This window comes from Epinephelus lanceolatus, chromosome 16 (genome assembly GCF_041903045.1).
Source record: "Epinephelus lanceolatus isolate andai-2023 chromosome 16, ASM4190304v1, whole genome shotgun sequence".
Lineage (NCBI taxonomy): Eukaryota > Metazoa > Chordata > Actinopteri > Perciformes > Serranidae > Epinephelus > Epinephelus lanceolatus.
In genome coordinates, this window is record NC_135749.1 from 8,872,854 (window position 1) to 8,893,381 (window position 20,528).

At 42.2% G+C, this 20,528-nt stretch overlaps 1 protein-coding gene across 1 annotated transcript; it reads right to left on the reverse strand.

The window, feature by feature from the left end:
• Nucleotides 1-1,458: 1,458 nt before the first annotated feature.
• Nucleotides 1,459-20,271, reverse strand: oprd1a (opioid receptor, delta 1a). Its single transcript, XM_033638067.2, has 3 exons — nt 19,721-20,271; nt 6,213-6,568; nt 1,459-4,490 (listed from the first exon to the last, which is right to left on the reverse strand). The coding sequence occupies exons 1-3, from the start codon at nt 19,969-19,971 to the stop codon at nt 3,961-3,963; spliced, it is 1,137 nt and encodes a 378-aa protein (XP_033493958.2). The 5' UTR covers nt 19,972-20,271; the 3' UTR covers nt 1,459-3,960.
• Between the last annotated feature and the right edge of the window lie 257 nt (nt 20,272-20,528).

Here is a 20,528-nt window from a genome sequence, read left to right on the forward strand (position 1 = left end):
ATTGTCTCTTGATGCTGCTGGGCACTGTTAAAGAACTAAGGCGACCAGCTGTGTATCATGCCGACGTGAAAGGACAGCTTTTTTGTCAGCTGGATGTCACAGACCAAGCGCCGAATTTTGACGACTTCGGAGTGAGACCGGGTTGCCCTTATCAACACCCTTTAGCCTTTTTATGAGATACACTGACATTTCAACTAACTCCAGTGTTAAACCATCCACAACAATACTTGAGCTTGAGAGTAAATTATGTGATATAAAGAGCAAGAAAGTTTACATAGGATGAATGGTCAAACAAAACTGGACTTTCATCCAGGAGACCACAGTTCATGTCTAGTGTAAAACCAGAAGTCATTGTGGTTTTAATTTTAACCTTACATCACTTATGCACGTCAGGCTGCTCTAATGCACTGTTCATATAATTTCCTGGGGAAAAGTAATGCAGCAAAATTTGTACATGTAAGGAGGTAGGTTGGAGTGACGGTTGGGTCACAAAACACAAGACTTACCCCAAGAGACCGGTGTTTGGAAGCGTGTAGACTCTGGGTGAACTTTGAGTCATTCTAGGGTCAACCTGACCGCAGTAGCTTTACTTGTCTACATCTAATGTCCATAACTTTGCACTACGTATGAAAATTTACATTGTGTAGGTAACATCATTCGTAGGGCTAATTCGTAAGATATCACACCAACTGTCATGTGTGCATTTTCGTAGGCTATCGTACCAACCACTGTTTGAGGATACATCATGTACTATGTCCCATATGAAACCAAAAAGTCAGTGTTGTTTACGTAACGTAATGTCATGCAATTTACATATTGACATATCATATTTACATCATGTTACATTTTGTAACAAACATACTAATTTTTAAAGACTTTGGGGAATTTTTCATGCTTTTATTTATAGTGACAGAGAGATATGAAAGGAGAGAGAGACATGCAGCAAAGGGGCTGGACTCTGGGCCGCTGCAGTAAATACTCAGCCTTGATCGTATACACTCTACACTGCCCAATTATTTTTTTTTAATCCAAATGTAAGATCTCTTTTTAAATTCTAACCAAGTAGTTTTGTTGCCTAAACCAAACGTCTGTTTCACAACTTAACCTACATGTTGAAATGCATTTGTGTGGCTTGTGCATCACTTTAAGACGCAGAGGGGCATGACAGTTTGTCAGTAATGGAGCTGCCAGAGAGAACCTGTTTTTGGCAATGATATTGGAAATATTACAGCTTGTTAACGTTTGTTCTTCCATATTTTATGATACGAAAGGTCAGAGGGCAATGCTGGTTGGTAAAGCTTGTCGTCTCCATCACCCTTGGGGCCACGTTTATTGACCGACATTGATCAGTAACACTTCAGTATCCCCAATACCTTGTAATTGTCACTTTGTGTAGTGACGTCTTAAAATATTACTGATTGTTTCTTTTGGACTCGACCATGCAGAGACAATTACAGCAATGGCAACATGTTTAATGTCAAAATCCAACAACTGAAACAATTTGAATTCAAAACATCAGCTGGATTTCATACATTGAGATGAAACATGACATAGGGAAACGTTGTTTAAGTAATCATCCCAGTGTGATAATAAAGTGAAAATCATGCACACACACCCACACACTTTGATCATACCCTGAATGCACATTACATTTTTTTTTTTAAATCCATGAATTTATTAGAAGTCATTTGCTTTTCTTTATTTGTCAAAACACAATAACTTGTACACCCTTGTTATTCTTTTTTGGAAAACTAATTCTATACATTTCTGTCACTGTAGCCCTATATAATTTGAATAAGCAAGTAATGGTGACTGAGAGATATCCTGCACACCCGACAAATGCAGCACTTGGTCAAAGCAAAGCAGGTATATACAGTACATATTAATTCACCACTGCAATTTTAAGAAAATATGCGGGAATATATGTGTCTCAAAAATGTCAACCTCCACTTCACACTGAATAGTCAATATTTTGCCAAATTGCTGAATCTGTAAACAGGGCAGAGAGCCGTTTCCAATATTATTTCTTCCCCTTTTCATTTGAGTCTCATGAGTCAAAAGCATTGTGGCGAAATATTAAGATTCAAAACGTGAAAAGAAAGCATACAGAATCACAGACACACCTCAAAGTCATTTCAACTGTGGGTGAAGACAAAATGCGAAAGCTTTATATTATCTACAAATACACATTAATTGACATTTTTACTTTCATTTCTCAACTCAAACCATCTTCTTTAAATTATATTCAGTTTGGATGTGTTTTATCTGTTCCCTGTTTACCACAGTGACTTAACATTTCAACATTCATTAAACATGGCGGTATACTTTGACATGTTTACATGTCAACACATATTTAGCCTTCGGTATATTTCCACATGAGAGCCTATTCCGATAAACTCTGCATCATTACCTTTGACAAGCTTCATTCGGTATGCAAAGTTGAAGTGATCATTAACCTCACACCATCCATTGATTGACATCTCTAATTTGACTGGTGGCAAGATCTGCTGGAGCAAATAAATCACTCAGAAGAAATTGCCACTCAATATGTCCCAAATGGGACAAACAGATTTTCCATGTGGCAGATGACAGGCTTTATGTTCATTTAAAATGCAGATCAATAATCTCCTTAAAGCAGCTTGTTTGTCGACATCGTCTCTATGTACCCTGTGATGAAGATGCTCCTAGTTCGAGTTTCAGGGAGTTCATCGGCTCTACATTAATTTAAAACACTGAAGCCATATGGAGTGTTGTGGCTGCCAACAATGTTCTTCAGTGGCAGGTTTGTCTTTCTTTAGTGATTCTGCTCAGAGGCTTTCTGCAAGCTTGACACCACTCATGAAAGTCAAGTAGGTGAGCAGAAAAAAAAACGTCAGTGGAATCCAAGCTTCAGTGGTTTGATGCCGTTCTGGATTTTTCCATCTGAGCACAAAACCCCTGAAACGACTGTAGGCTTGATTATGATTTCATGTATTTCATGACATTTTCAAATCCACGGGACACTAAGCCCCAATTATTCTTCCAACACAGTTGATGATGTCAGAGTCTAAAGAGGAAAGAAGAAGATCAAGTGTCTACTTTTGCTGTAAAAACAAAAACAAAAATCACACAGAATACCAAACAAGATTCTCCTACTTCTCTGTGTAGAGAGTGGTTGACCTTGTTGTGCAACAAACTATGTTATAATTCATCATCCAGCTGTCGGTGGGTATCAGTCGTGTGGTTCTGCTCTGTAAGGCTCATTTGTTTTGCAATGATGTTGAAGATAAAAATGGAAATGTTTTCTCTGTGATGTTAATTTGTCACCCTCAAATACTCCTTTATCACCAAAATCTTTTGTTTCCATATATATTGGCAGGTGTTAAACGGAAGAAATGACGAAGTTTGAATCGAAAAGCCCAATGTGTCACACTCCTGTTGCACAACATTCACCCTTTCAGTCTGTTTTATTACACTTCACTCTGATGGATGGTGTCTGAGCGATGCACTTTTTGATAAGATGAAAACCTGAAGGTGTTTCTTTATCCATTTTTGCATCATCAAAAAATCTTGTACTCTTGCGCTCTGATCCCTTTCGGTCCAGCAAATCATGGACTGGGGATGTTCTGTTTCATAATCTTGCTTTAACATTTGGATATACTCTTTGGGCTATCACCCCATCTGCTGTCACTGCCTTTGTAAAGCGTCACATTTGAGAAAAGACAAAAGATTCCACTTTGCTATCAGAACTTTAATAGAAAAGTAAGATCAGAGTGAAACTCATTTTCCATTAACTTTAGCTTTTTCTTTGAATGTCCAGTCAGCCAAATTGGAGAGAATAAGTGGCACGACTCAGTTTACTGAGATTTTTTTCGCTAAGATCTCTTAAAACTCTGTTGTGGAGATCTGAGTAACCTCCGATTGCAGATCTTGCTGGATCCTCCTTGAGCGAGAGCTGTGGGGGACCCAGTCCATGCCTAGTCATGCTGGCTTTTTCCCTGCCTCTGTTGGAGCGCAGACAGACACTGGCTCCCTGGTGGTGTTGCGTCCTCTGGTCAGACTGTGCTGCTCCACGCGGGTCCGACAGGGAAGGCAAAAATCCCTGAAGCACCGCTTAAAATTTTCATCCAAAAATGCATAGAGGACAGGATTGAGGCTGCTGTTGGTGTAGCCCAAGGCGATGCACAGATGCCAGCTCGCTATCACGAAGGGGTTCCTGCTGTCAATCTCCACCATAGTCTTCACAATGATGAAGATGTGGATGGGGGTCCAGCAGATGATGAAGGCGGCAACCACCACCAGGACCATGCGGGTGATTCTGCGCATGTTACGATCTTTCTCCTTGGAGCCTGAGAGCAGGCGAACGCTCCGAAGACGCAGGATCATCAGGCCATAACATATGGTGATGACCATCACAGGAACCACGAAAGCAAAGATGAAGACACAGATCTTTGTCACAGTGTCCCAGTACCAGTCAGGGTCAGGGAACTTCAGGGTGCACATGGTTTTACCTGGAAAGAGCAAAGGTAGAATTAGAAAGAATTTGTGAGAAGGCTTGGGCTGTTTGTATGCTTTCATTCCTGACATTTTACCAGGGTACAGTACATGAAGGTATTTGTTTAAAAAATGTATGTATGTGTGCATGTATGAAATCGTCTTCCTTACAATACTGTGTGTGTGTCTAATCTGCAATTAGCCTAATTAGACAAGTCTTATTGGGTTTAAATGGCCTATAGAATAATGAATAGATAGGACATAACCCCCCTTCCTCCATAGATTCTTGCTGGAAGACTCGATGACACTTACACCGATACTGGTATACCAACAAATCAGTGGGCTGAGCAGAGATAATGTGTGACTGCACAATGTTGTCTGGGTTGTCTTTATCATCGGAACTAAGCCCAAAATACTTCCAAACAGGGACAGAGACATTTTTATTTTAACAAGTCCTGTAACGTTATCCCCACCACTCGCAGTCGCCATCTTTCTCAGCTCAGCTGCGTGTTCCAACAGAAAAAAACAGAGGTGGGACCAAGTCTCTGTTTTGCACTTAAGTCCCAAGTCAAGTCCAAAATCCTAAACTTTGAGTTTCGAGTCCCAAACAAGTGAAAATGCACTTTTCACCAAATGTATTGCCATTTTAACAGCATTTTCCAAGCTCTGACTTAACACTCTTGGTGCAAGTTGTTGCGTCTTCATCTGTAATTTTCATCCCAAACATTTTGCATGCATGTTTGTTTTTTATTGACCATCATCTAGTTTTTGTATGCAAACAAACCGCTCCCCTGGCTCCCTGTCCTATCTAACATATTCCCCCCCAACATCAGACGAACTGAACTCACCTATAGGATGCTCCAAAAGGTCAAAGACTCCCCCCTTTACCAATTGACGCCTACATCTTCAACCCACCACCTGCTCGTCTCTGATCTAGACGTCCTATTTGGAAGGACCCCCCACTCACTGACTTTGATGCCCTGTCTGCCTGGGTGACTGAATGGGAATCCAAAGACACCCCAAACAAACATCTAGTGTCAGACCCTACTCAACCAGTCTCTGGCACCAACCTCCCAAGGTTCCTCCAGTGGTCCACCTTGAACAGATTTAGGACTGGTCAAGGTCCCTGCTTGGCCAGCCTTCACAGATGGGGGAGCAGCTTGAGCTCAATGTGTGCTTGTGGAGAGGAGCAAACCATGGAGCATATTATTGAAGCCTGCCCTCTCCAAAGACTAAAAGGAGGTCTAGTCTCCCTCCACAATATTGATCAAGAGGCTACTGCTTGGCTTGAGAAATTTGCATTCGCTAAATAAATAAATAATGCAAACAAAATTGACTTTAGGTATCATTTTTTTCAGCTGAACATTAGTTCTTCTTGATTCTCTTCTACAACTTGATTGGAAGCTTGATTGATTGGTTCAAACGAAGGTGATCTGAGAAATTAAGAGTTGACTTGCTGGGAATAAATACTCTAAATGCTCTTCATGCTTTTCCACTCACTCTGAGAATTCACAGTGGATAATTCGGGGTCTTGGGTGGGACAGGATTCATAAGCACCAATTCCTTTGTGTGCCATGTAAGCGCTGATGAAGTTCTTAAGGACCAGAAGCTTGTCCTAATAAGATAAGATTCAGTTGGGTGAGCCACACACCCAGCTCTGCTATGGCTCACTCAATTCTGGAAGACTTGTATGAATACTTTAAACATAGGTAAAACACTTAAAGAAAATACCATCTTACCAGTATCTGTATCTTTGGTCACAGCCATCACCATAATGGGCACACCAATCGCAGAGGACAGGACCCAGATGAGTACATTGATCAGCTTAGCCTTGACCGGTGTCCGAAATTCCAGCGCCCTGACTGGGTGGCACACGGCGATGTAGCGGTCCACGCTCATCATGGTGAGGGTGAAGATGCTTGTGAACATGTTGTAGTAGTCGATGGCAATAATGAGCTTGCAAAGGACTTCTCCAAACGGCCAGGTATTCATGAGGTATTTGGCGCTCTGAAAGGGCAACGTGCTGGTAGCCAAGGCGTCGGCGAGAGCCAAGTTGAAGATGTAGATGTTTGTGGCCGTCTTCATCTTGGTGTATCTAGTTGTGATCACAGAGAAGAGGAAAAGTGTTTGCAACAAGCAGCAGTGGTAATGAGAGGAAGCTGGGTGTGGAAGGCTCTGTTCTGGGATCTGGGGATTTGGAAGTGATATTCAGTGTGCAGCGTATTTTTATGGCTTAGATGAATTAATTCCCTCATGCTACAGATGTGCAGTGTAGAGCTGTGAACTCTAATGCTATTTCTCCACAGCTTAGATTTCTTTTCTAAATGAGTGATTTAAGATAATGGTTACAATTGGCTCATTGGCCTCTGATCAGGCAGCCTACTTGCATGGAAAGCACCAGGGAGTTGTGAAAAGAAAATACTACTGCTATCACTTTGAGGTTCATATATATTGTATGTGCTGGACCATGCTTTTAGCATGAGACTGTGCATTTTTTTTCTTTGAGGTTATAAGATGAAGATATGTTTTCTCATGTACTGGAGGAAAAAAATAAAGGTCATCAGCACTGAACTAATTTTATTTGGTTCAGTATTGGCTTATTGAGGTCAGAAATTTTCCTGTGGGGCATAAGGCTTATTTTCACAAAGGTTTCTCTCATAACAAAGCTTGCGGGATGCACTCATACTGTATATAAAGCTCAGCGGATTTAGCTTCCTAGGAGATTGGAGGGTTTGGAAATCCTTGCATCCAAATGCAATCCACCTAACATGCATAACAGACTGCCCAAAGTCACAAAGAAGGTACCAGAAAAGCACAGCATTTCAATAAGATATACTGTTTAATACATATTTTAATGCTGTAATAATACATTACAATAAAGTTGAATGAATGAGGATGGTAGATTTCATATTACTGAATGTATCTGTATTTTAATGGACAAAAAGAGAAGAAAATGAGAAATAATATTCATGTTAGTGGTTCAATCATTGTTGCTGTGGTCCATTAGAATACACCCAGGCTGGATGTCTAAATGGATATGTGAACTGATTTTACTTGTGGTCATTCTTCACACAGCCTGTGTAGACAATAACCTAGGGGTCTTTGTGGTGGTAGTGACTGAAGAGGGCTGCTTATTTGCAGCAAGGTTTTCCATTTACCCAGCACACGAGCGCAAATATTGAGTCCTGAGAATCACTTGTATCATTTAGAAATAATATGAGGGAATTGCACGATCCTCTTTCAGCGTTAACACTGAATTAAATGTCATGTTTTTATAAGTTGTTATCGCTCAGGGAAATAGACTCTCAGCTCATGTCATGCTTGTGCGAATGAGTCCTTCTTCCAGATGCATTGCAAGAGTATGCGAGCTGTTGAGTATCTAAGCTGGAAATCAGATAATTGAGAATCAAACTGATAACACTTTTGAGAGTTGGTCCACTGATGACTGAACTCTGTTGGCTTCAGTGTGATGTGTATTCTGGCGTCAGCTGAATCAGAAACTAAAATTACAATGACTGCCGTCGAGGAGTCCCATCGGTTGTTTCATTATTTACAGTACTGTCAGCTCCAACATCAGTCTCTTGATGACATCATCACTACTGTCCATGTCTCTTCTGTTCAGCCAAAGGAGAATCTGCCTAATAGCGATTCATATAATGTGCTGTACATTAGAGAAATAACCTTTTATATTATATTCAAGTGAGGAGAATGGGCCCTTTGATGACATAGCTGTAAAAGCACAGATGTGATTGATTACATAATTAATGGCTGCATTCCATTCAGGTGTGACGGTTCCAGGAAGCTTCTTTTGTGCATGCTGGATCAAAGACATGGCTTACTTATATGAAACTAAAGCCACTATGGATTTATTTCTCTTGAGGCGATGGGGTGATTTTAGGGTTACCTGTGTTGCTCAGTGATTTTAACCCTGTCTGTAACAAAGTCTCCTTCTACTCTACTTTCAGGATCTTTGCCACTCCGATAGATGGAAAATATACAACGTAAAGGCCTATTTAGGAAACAATATGGCTAGACCCTGTGTAAGATCTGTTGTAGTGTCAGTTGCAGGTAGGTAAGACGGTTAGTTCTTTTTTGAGCCTGTTTAAGCCAAATTTTCATTTTGGCAGATTGGCACCATTACCTAACCTGGAAATCCAGATGCCCCGCCCCTAGCAAATGTGAATTTGCGCTGCACTGGGATCTGGCCCTGACGAGCAGAGCCCGTTGAATCGCCATTGGACCAATCTGAATAGTCTATCTGACAGAGGCGGGCTCTAAACAGCCAAGATGGCAGCTGCTGAAGGACCGCGTCCATTCAGTTTAGCTTTGGAAGAAATGCTAAGCCAACTACACTTATCTTTTTCCTTGAGAGAGGAACAGAAGACTGCCCTAGAAGCTTTCGTTTTCAGGAAGGACGTTTTTGCTGTTTAGCCGACAGGATACAACAAAAGCATAATATATCAGTTAGCCGCACTGGTCGGCAAACAAATGGGGCTTAGTGCAACGAATACGTCCTTGTTTTTTGCTCTGATTGGCTATCGTGCTATCCAATTGCATGTGGCGGCATTTAATATGCCTCAGTTAGTGCCGCCCCTTGGGTAGGAAGGGTGTATTGGTGAGGGCCAGACTCAAAATCTTTCTAGATTTGAGTCTGGATTTTCAGGCTAACCATTACCAGTAAGCCAAAATTAATCTTCTCTAGGGGCCACAGGACAGTTTCCTCCAGGTACTCCAGCTTCCTCCCACAGTCCAAAGACATGCAGGTTAATTGGTGACTTTTCCGTAGGTGTGAATGTGAGTGTGAATGGTTGTCTGTCTCTATGTGCCAGCCCTGTGATAGTCTGGTGACCCTGCCTCCTGCCTCTTGCCCAATGTCAGTTGAGATAGGCTCCAGCCCCCCCCCCCCCCCCCCGCAACCCTCAAGAGGATAAGCAGTTACGAAAATGGATGGATGGATGATTCTCAGCACTCAACACCTCAGAGATAATATTAATGTAGGTCAAACAGGATACCAATATGTGTTTCATGTCTGTGTGTTGAGCTTTTACTGAGTTATGACTCCAAAATGTAGTATGATTTTTGACTTGTGGCTTCTTCCTTTGGTGTTGTTCTGCTGAATGTCTATCACGCTTAAACACCACCAAGCAGTGGCAAAGTATGACTTGCCACAGTAATTACATTTTGTAACATAGATTAACGTGTCACAGGAGCCAAAGGACTCTGTTCAATTTGCCACCTGCCTACATCTGTAGCTCGCAGCCGCCGCCGCACTTCAACACTGCTTGGTGTGTTTTCAGCATTACAGATCATTTCCTGTAATCACTCAAAATTAAAATGTCATCTGGAATGATGAGTTGGGATGATTGGAGCTGTTGTCTTCATCGACAAGGACAAATGTAATAAAATGTTATTCACCTTATGTGTATTTATGCTTATGCACTTTAGGTCATTGTAATGAACTAGCTTATTCTATTGATATATTGGAAGGAGCACAATAAATAGATGCCCTGTCATGGCATAAGCCACATTGATTCGGACCACCGAAAGGTTAGTCAGTTAGCCGCCCACTTCTTTATAACCCAGGGCAGGGAAGTAAAGAGCCCCAGCCAAAGCAGGTAGTGTGCAACAGAGACACCCTGCACACCACATTTCCTGGGTCATCAAGGAGAAGGGAAACATGTTGGTGTATCATGCCCAGAGTCGTGTCGTTTCAGTGAGCACAGACCCTGAAAAAACACGTATGAAGGGACAGGGCGTCCTTGAAACTCAGCTTGCCGAACAAGACCATGGGACCGAAGTAGGAGGGTCCCTGTCCGCCTGCCCGCCTGCCTATAGGCTTGGAAAATGCACTCACAAAGCCATCCCGCAAGGTGTTTCTCAAAAAGGGCCTTACCAGTCACACCATCCCCAAAGCACACAAATAGCTGTTCAGTTCATCTGATGGGGGCCGAGCATTGAACACAACATGCTAAACATGGAAGACAAAAAGCATCTAACTGTATTACTATCGACCTGAACAAATTTGTTATGTTCTTGGGAACTAAGGAGGGGTATGGTCTGGGAGAAGCCCCACTGCAGTCACCAAGAGGAAGCAAGCAGCTAGGGTGCACTGATAGAGCAGTAATTTCACACACTCTCTCAGCTGAGGTCAACACAAGCTGCAAAGCCGTTTTGAATGACAGTGCCTTCAGAGAGTAGTGCTCCAGAGGCTGAAAGGGATCCTTCACAAGGCTTCAAGCACCAAAGGCAGGTCCCATTGTAGGGGAGGTATGAAAGGGAGCGCTAGGAAGGCATAAAACAGCTTTCTTGGCCAAGGATCATGTGGGAATGTGGGTCATCCTGCAACACTGCATAGGACCATAGCAGGCAGTGGGATTTTCGATGATGTATCATCAGGCGTTTCCCATGTGATACGCACCATGCCTTGAATGGAATTACAGATTTCTCTCGGTTTAAACATGGAAAAATTTGGGATAATGTACGAACACAACTTATCGAAATATGACGCATCATATGGGCAGGGCGGAGGAGGGTGTTGTAATCCCTGCCCTATGTATTTTGGCTGTAAGGCCTATCCTTTCACTGTCAAAGTGAAACACGCCCACATGGAGCCTTGATGCTGTTATAATTCAGCCTTATTTTTTTCAGTCTAGACAAAAAGACGCAGTAACGTAAGCAGCAGATGGCTGCTTTTGAACATTCCCTTGTAAATTTGATCATCCTAATCCGATGCGTGTATAAAGTTCCACTTACAGCACAGGAGAACAGCAAGCTTTTAGTTGTTACATAAGTGCTGTCTGTCGAGCAAGTACAATATTAATGTCATGCTTTGCTTAGAGAATAAATATGCACTGATGTAAAATGGGGTGAGTCACAGATAGGAAAGGGAAAATCACCAGTTGGAGATTCAGATCACAGCTGCCTTATAGAACAAAATTAAAACTCCATTATAGTCTCATAGAGTTAATAAACAGTTAACTGTTCTGTTTACTTTTGCATCTCAGCGTGTTTGAAGCCATTGATTAAGCAACTAAAGCCTGGCTTTTTGACACAGGGGGAGGATTATGTGTGAGTGTTTATCATCAGACGCATGTGATAATTGAACTCTGATTCCAAAGAAATCTCTTTCCCCCTTCCTAATCCAAACTGACAAGAGAGGCCCGCACACAGTGCACCCTGCTTTGTGGCAAAACTGCCTCATCCTCCCTCCCTTCAGTAAACAAGCTCAGGAGTGACTTGACTTAAACGCTACATCAAGCAATTTTATGACCATGTGGAGATTTGAAATGAAGTGGTTGAAAGGGAGGTTAAATAATGCAAATCTGCAGCCTTTAACCGAGAGTCTGTTTGTATACAAAGTACTGCAAATCAGGGGTAAAAATAATCGGAAAAGTTAAAGGTAGGTGTAGCTTTCTGGGCCCAGAGATATTATGTCACAACTACAGTGACACATGCAAGCTTGGTTGATTATTCTAGAACTGGTGTGGCATTATGTGGGCAGAAGTGGCCAGAGGGGAAGCTCTCCATGCTGTTAATGCAGGAATCTGGGCTACACAATGTGCCTCGATCCACTCAGCAGGTGACAAACACATGACAAGAATTGTTTGTCTCATCCTTGTAAACACAATGTCTAAGTAGTTCCTTCAGGGGATTTTTTTTAAATTTGGCACAAACTTCCACTTGACTCAAGGATGAACTGATAAGATTTTGGTAGTCATAGGTTAAAGGTCAAAGTCACTGTGACCTTGTTTGTCTCATCCTTGTAAACACGATGTCTCAGGAATGCCTTGGAAGGGATTTTTTTTTTTTCAAATTTGGCACAAACTTCCACTTCACTCAAGGATGAACTGATAAGATTTTGGTAGTCATAGGTTAAAGGTCAAAGTCACTGTGACCTTGTTTGTGTCATTCTTGTAAACATGGTGTCTCAGGAATGCCTTGGAAGGGATTTTGTTTTTAAATTTGGCACAAACTTCCACTTCACTCAAGGATAAACATATAAGATTTAGGTAGTCATAGGTTAAAAGTCAAAGTCACTGTGACCTTGTTTGTCTCATTCTTGTAAACACGGTGTCTCAGGAATGCCTTGGAAGGGATTTTGTTTTTAAATTTGGCACAAACTTCCACTTCACTCAAGGATAAACATATAAGATTTAGGTAGTCATAGGTTAAAAGTCAAAGTCACTGTGACCTTGTTTGTCTGATCCTTGTAAACACGATGTCTCAGGAATGCCTTGAAAGGCACTTTTTTTCCCAAATTTGGCACAAACGTCCACTTGGATTTAAAGATGAACATATAAGGTTTAGGTAGTCATAGGTTAAAGGTCAAAGTCACTGTGACCTTGTTTGTCTCATTCTTATAAACACGATGTCTCAGGAATGCCTTGGAAGGTATTTTATTTTTTTCAAATTTGGCACAAACTTCCACTTGACTCAAGGATGAACTGATAAGATTTTGGTAGTCATAGATTAAAGGTCAAAGTCACCGTGGCCTTGTTTGTCTCATTCTTATAAACACGATGTCTCAGGAATGCCTTGGAAAGCATTTTACTTTCTTGAAATGTGGCACAAACGTCCACTTGACTCAAGGATGAACTGATTGGATTTTGGTGGTCAAATGTCAAGGTCACTGTGACCTTGCATCAGTGTCATTCTCGTGAATGCGACATCTCAAGAACAGCTTGAGGGAATTTCTTCCAATTTGGCACAAACATCCACTCTGAAACTCAAGACTCAAAAATGAACTGATTTGGTGGTTGGTGGTCAAAGGTCAAGGTTGCAGTGATCTCACAAAACATATTTTTGGCCATAATTCAGGAATTCATACACTAATTATGACAAAATTTCACACAAATGTCTACTAGGATAAAATGATGAAGTAATGACATTTTATATCCAAAAGGTCAAAGATCAGCTTCACTGTGACATCATAATGTTCTACAAAGACACTTTTCTGGCCAGTGGGTGCCAACCTGATTATATAGCTATTCTGTGCTGCCAGGAGGAAGGTGTGTGAAAGCATCCACGTTTTCACAGACATGGATATAAACTGTAACTGCAATGGAAGCATACAACCCCAAAGCGGTAATTCTAGTACATTTAATTATTTAAATGAGTAACTTTACTGATATATTCTGACTCTTCTGATACCAGCTCAGGGGCCTAGCGGTACAGTGTCTGCCCTGAGACTGGGAGGTAGTGGGGTAGATCCCCGGTGTGTGACAATACGTGGGACTTTAATTTAAGACTTTAACTTTTACTGCCTTTTGTCACGTTGGGAGCTTCTTACACACCCACCTTTAGCTATAGAGAATTAGCATTTGCATTTAAATCACACCACTCACACACACGCTGATAAATATGCTGCTGGGTGAGACGGAAGACAAGCGGTGAGAAGTAGTGGCCATGTTGAAGGAGCCCAGGACATAAACAGATTTATACTTACACACACACAGACATGCTCCCACTGCCAACATGATATTTTCAGCCAATTTCCACTCCCAGTGTCCCTAAAGGAAACAAACTTCCTAAGACTGTGTCATGCTGTAGCTTTATCTTTTGCCTTTACCAAAACATTACTGTACCAGAATACCAATATACAGTATGAGAGTGCTGTTCAAGATCCGCTTTCTTTATAGAAGCCCTCAAGAAGCAGCTCAGTTAGGAATTGACTCTCACACAAACTAATCCAGCCTTCCACTCGCTGCACATCCAACTGATTTTAAATGGAGGTCACTTGGTAATAAATTGCATGAGCACTGAGCCACCTCTTATCTAACAGGTGTGGCAGCAGGACCAGGAGCTGAAGTCGAGGAGGGGATGGATGGATGGAAGATAAGATAAGAGGAGCCTATTGCTGCTGACCTGTCCTTCATGGACCATTTCCAGGGGTGTCGGTGTCAGCCCCTCCATCAGCAATCAGACCAAGGGCTCTCAGAGGCCACAGGAGCCCATGCAATTCACACTGATGTGAGCATCCATGCAGACTCTACTCTAAATGAAGTTTGTGCACGTTGGCTGTTTCTATCCAGGAAACTAAGATAAGAATAAAATAAAATTTCAAATCTCAAACAAATCAGAATGGATGCTTTAAAATGGGTTTTTGATTTATAATTTCTGCAAAACAACAGACAGAAAATCTATTGACAAAAATGTTAGCAACCCACTAATCAGAAAAAAACATCTGCTGGCTCCAGTTTCTCAAATGTAAATATTTGCTTTTTTTCTGTTTAACATATTTTTAAATAGTACAACTTTAGGTTTTGCAGCACATTTTCCGCTGATTTTAGTTCATTTCATCATCCAGCATTATTTTCTCATTTAATCTTGGTCGTTTGAGTGTTCGAATTTACTTCCTGATGTGTTAGTTGGAGCAAAAGTCACTGACTATGTTTACATGCACACTAGTATTTCACTATTACTCCAAATATGACAATGTTCTGAATTTGATAAAGATCATGTTAACAGCATATTCCACTTGGATATTCCGAATTAGGTATTTTTTTTCCAAATACAGTATTTTCCAATGAAGACATGTGGGATATAAGTGCTGCTGCTATTTGGGTTTTGGGAGCATTCTTTGGACATGTATGCAGTGCGTTTAGGATATGCATCTCCATGGGGCAGGGCGGCATGGTGGTGTGGTGGTTAGCACTGTCGCCTCACAACAAGAGGGTTCCTGGTTCAACCCCAGGAGGGAGCCCTTCGGAGGGCTGTGCGGAGTTTGCATGTTCTCCCCGTGTCAGCGTGGGTCTTCTCCAGGTACTCCGGCTTTCTCCCACAGTCCAAACACATGTGGGTTAAATGGTGACTCTAAACCCTATCCAGGGGGTACCCCGCCTCTCGCCTAATGTCACCCCGTGACCCTCAAGATAAGTGGTTATGAAAATGGATGGATGGGTGGCTCTCCATTGGGGTTTTTTAGTTGCAGTTTACAGTCAGCTCTGAACGTTGTCACAGATGTATTGTGCACAAACTAACTCGCCAACATTTTTTGCACATCTGGGAGGTAGAGCTGCATGCCCAAGAGAGAAGACCATATTTCTGGTTGGAAGGAGAAACAGCTACTTTTAAACATTATATAAGACTTGGATTATTAACTGGATTTTGGATATTTGCAAATTTTGCAGCAATTACCTTTTAAGAGGGTGGTTATAATGCTCTTAATGTCATTATGTACCCTCCATAAATCTGAATTAAATTTACACAGGGTTATTTGTATTATTATGCATTGTTTAACAATGGGGCCCTAGAGGACTACGAGGCCCCTGCAGTACACAGTACTTTACAACCCGGGCATGGAAGTTGTTGACCTTGAATAGAGTATGTTGGAAAAAAATAAAATAAAATTTCAACCACACCTTACAGTCAGCCTAAGCAGATTTAGTTTGCTCAACTGTCATGCAGATGGCACAGTAACCTACAGTACCTGTTATTTTGTTAACGTAATAACGAGTAATGCGTGATTACAGGTCTAATGACTGAAGAAGACCATGACATGCGATTGAAATTCTTAAGTAAAGTTGACCTTTAGTTGGATGTGTTGTCCAGCGTGTCACTTCAAATGTTACTCTGGGATCTGTACTATCAACCCGGTCTCAATTCGAAGTCGTTGAAATCCGGCGCTTGGTCAGTGATTCCACCGTCACACACAGATGAAAAATGGCGCCCTTTCACTGGGTGGGTTAGAGGGGTGGTGGATTGGTCCAATAACCACTGACTTTCACCTGAGAGGCTGCTGTTCACTTCCCTAACTGTGCGTTCACACCAAACGCGATGGACGCGATGTCATCGCCCGTAACGCGAGTATCGCATCACGTGATCACAAATGTCACCTTTCTGATCATCGCTTCATCGCTTCAATCGCGATGACGCAACCCTCCTCCCGCAATTTTCTTCACCTCCCACTATTTTCTTGTCAACCATGGCTGAGTTAACTACCGTAGCTGCTCTTTATCTGTTGTGGACATCTGATTTGGATCGGAGACCCAAACGCCGCCGTGTCTGAGTTCACAATATCCTCCAGAAACGCACACAGCTGGGTGAATATCATCACCTCCTGCAAGAACTGCGTCTGGATGACGGTCGTTTCCAGCGGTACTTCAGGCTGACGCTGGCCCAGTTTGAGGACCTGTTGGCCCGTATCGGTGCAAGGATCTCCTGGACACCAACTACAGGCACTCCATCCCAGCTGCGGAGCGCCTGTCCATCTGTCTCCGGTTAGTTGCTTATAATTTCTTTATGAAAATGAACGCTGATTGGATGTCGCGGCACAGCGTCACGCGATGTCGCTTGAAAAGTTCAAGCGACACACGCGATGAGGCGATGGACACGTCATCGCTTCATTGCGTCGCTCTTATTGCCTGAAACGCGTTGCCCAAAGCGACATCGCGTGTCATCGTGTCATTTACACTGATTTTGAATGGAAACTTGTGGCGTTCATCGCGTCCATCGTGTTTGGTGTGAACGCACAGTTAGATTGTAAACTCCCTAAACTCAACCATGTGCATGTCTTGGAAAAAACGTAAACACGTGGGTTTGTTGTTGAAAAAAAAAAAGTCAATTTGCAGGGTTGTACTGACGTAGTGCTTTTAATTTGAAGGAGACTGAATGTAAACTGGACATTCCCTGTGAACATGAAAGTGTATTTTGAAAACAGACAATGCAGGTAACAGTTTGAAGTTGACACGGCGTCTCAGACCGTCAACAACCAACACATCCAGGGTATCTTGCATGTCGTATCTCGACATGAAAAGTCTATGACCAAACATCGGTATGTGACAAGGTCTGAGTGAGAATGCATTAATGGATTTAAGGATTAAAACTTGAAGTGTGTGTGGCCGTCTCTTTCATCTCCTCAGCCATCATCAGTTACTGCTGCCATGATGGTGGTACAGAATAGACCAACAGGTTACTGTTAAAGTAATACGTCCATACTTATTGTGGAAAGTTTTCAGAACTCCAGGAGTGTAAATAATTACGACACAGTCAGTGAGTACCCACCTTTTCTCTTCTTATTACAGCACTATATCTATGTCTGTGTTTGAGTGTCTTCTCTATGTCCGCTCCCTTCAGAGTTTACAGATGTTCCACAGGAGATAATATATTCGGTCCGGGATGGTTAATGCGCTCAGCTTCCCTTTGCTTCTGTCTCTAGGGGGTCTTGCATCAGTGATGAGTCTTTCTCACACAAACGCAAATGCCAGACGAATCGCTGCACAGAATTTGATTCACTGCCTTCTCTGTGTACTCATCCATCTCCTGTTTGTCTCCCTCTCACCTCCCTCCCTCACCCTTTTTTTTTATTTGTCTTGTGCCTTGTTTTGCCCATTTATTTCCACTCCAACTCCTGAATGGATATAATAAGCAGAGTTGTGAATATTTATAATGTTTTCTTGGTTCCATATCCACTGATTGCCATTTGCAGAAAATGCTTCGCTTGTAGCTTTTTCTGTACTCAACTCCATCATTCTTTGTGTCTCCGCCTGCTTCTCTCTTCCAATGTATATATTAAAGTATTACCATGTTTATGTCTTGCTGTATCCACGACAGTCATGCCATGTTTGTGGGCTGAAAAAACAACCACTGATCTCGATTGCTCTGCCTCAACCTGCCACTTTTATCCTTCTCTGCTGTGACTGGGGCATCTCATATTAATTCTACCTGCTTGTTTAATTTGCTGGCCTGGCTGCAGTAATTAAAGCTTCAGGTGATATTGGGGGGAAACATGTGCAGGGAATGTTTGAGATTAGTAGGTAATTAACATGACGAGCGAGGACAAGCAGAGCTGCTGCAAGAGCTGTTTTATTCCTGACAAGCACACAGGTTAGAGCTGGGAGGCTCGTTGGGAAATGACAGGGGGATTTGTATCTTGTGACAAAGTGGGCAGAGGCTTTATTATAACGCCTCTGGAGCTGAGGGGGAAACTGTGACCTCGGACTGACTATTATGATGCAAACATTCATTAATGAACGCAATCAAGCCCAAGTCTTTTCATGATTTAAATGTTTGAAACCACTGACTGTGACGGCTAAATAACAGATGGGTTTATCACTCTTGTTTATGTGCCACAAAGAAGGCAAACACAGCACATAAACTTTAATTTAGAGACCAAATAAAGCGCAAACAGCATGTCTCTTACAATCCCATCAAACCTATTATACAGGAGTGTACAGCTGCTGGTCCACAGATGTGTGTGAGCTCATGGAGGCTCTGTTTGAGCACCCCTCCCTGCCTGAAGCGCAGCTGAGTCAGACTTAAGTGAGAGGACTGCGTCTGAGACGAGAGGCTCTACTGCCACCAACCCTCTTTGGGATAAAACCTGCACACGTCGGTGCTCCATGTTTAAAAAATGAAAGAACAATGTCATGCTTGATGCAGCAAACCTCAGACCACTTGTTTGGGAGGTGTGTAGTTCACGCACAAATGCAGTCAGGAGTGCATGCAGACACATAGCTCCCTCTCCTCATCTCATTATAGAGACTAATGTATGCAACCAGAAAAAGAGGGCTCTTAATGGGGCGATAAACGGGGATCTAATTGGATCATTTCAAATAAAGACAACTCCTAACAAGATCTATTCTGGATCGCTCTATTTTTTTGTAAAGGTTTCTGCGTAAAACCATAAACTTCTTGTGTATATAGACTCATTTTTAACAAAGGGTTGCAGGAAATCTCACTTTTTCATGGCATCACATCCTATGTGAGCATTTTGTGAATAAAAAGGAGGTACAAATAAAAATAAAAGCAGACTTTGTGAGGCAAAACACAGCCAAAATGTGTTAAAATTGTGAGAGCATCACTGAAAATCACTCAATACTCTATTTCAAATACAGCACATGGCGCATTATAAGGTCTAATGAGCACATAATGACAGTTTGAGCGCATGTGGACAAGGACATAGGCTTTGAATCAACAGGGGGTAAATTTTAAGTGCCAAAGATTTAATTTCCTGCATTCTGGTAAATTTTTATGCATTACTTTTGGACATTTTCATCATATAATGCTGCTAATGTGTTCAGTTTTGACTAAAGAAAATACTTTACTATCTATTATTTACCTTTTGTTTCATAATTTCATGAAAGAGGTTTTAAAAAGAGCCTAAACCAAGCTAAAAACTAAATTAAGATTTAGAAATAGTAAGCCAGAATGCACCTAAAGTTGCTTTTATCAAGCCTCTGTAACAAGTTACACACACACACACACACACACACACAGTAAAATGAGTGTTATAAAGGTAAGACTCTACCTGACCACCCCGTACATGACGAGGATGTTCCCCAGGAGTCCCACCACGCAGATGACGGAGTACAGAGCAGTGATGGATATGGCAATGATTATCCCCGCGGCACTCCTCACCGGACCCTGCTGCTCGGTGTAGTTCTGCAGCCTGTCGCCCATGAAGCCGCTCTCCTCGTCCGGGAAGGTGACATTGAAGGGGATGACGGAGTAAAGGTCGGACAGGGAGAGCTGAGCTCCGGGGACCGTGTATGGCTCCATGCTTGCGTCCGCCGTGGCGCTGTCCACTCCAACCGTGGTGCTGAAAACTTGCTTGCACAATTATCTGCTGCAACTCAAAGGTGAGGAAGAGGAGGAGGGAAAGCGGGTCCGACTGAAGGCAAGAAGTGGAAAAAGAGTAGAAGAGTTTCCAGAGAGAAATGTGTAGAAGCAGAGAGGCTGTGCGTAAAAGAAGTGAGGTTGTTCCTCTGTTTTCTACCCAGATAGAAGAGGAGAAGGTGGCCCCTCATCAGCGGTCAGCTGAATCTGTGTGCTCTGGCTGTGTGCACACCTCTTATACTCTCCAAGATCACCACCTCATAGCCCGGGCGCTCTCATGTGTGCGTCGACGTCAGGGCTGCGCATTTATACAGTCACTGGCGTCAGAAAGGGAAAGGTAAGGTGATGGGTCTGCCATACCTGAGAGTCCTGATTTGTTGATGTGGTTTTAATGTTTAAATCTGATAGCTAAGACAAAGAAATAATCTAGCTTTTAAAACACATAAATAAAAATAAAAGGCACGCCTGTCACATTTGATATGCTGTCAATCATGTGCTCT

Coding starts and splice junctions, on each gene's coding strand:
- oprd1a (XM_033638067.2), bottom strand. CDS start 19,971: ATGGAGCCATACACGGTCCCCGGAGCTCAGCTCTCCCTGTCCGACCTT. Junction 6,569..19,720: donor GTCATGTACGGGGTGGTCAG/GTAGAGTCTTAC, acceptor GATCACAACTAG/ATACACCAAGATGAAGACGG. Junction 4,491..6,212: donor GACCAAAGATACAGATACTG/GTAAGATGGTAT, acceptor TGCTCTTTCCAG/GTAAAACCATGTGCACCCTG.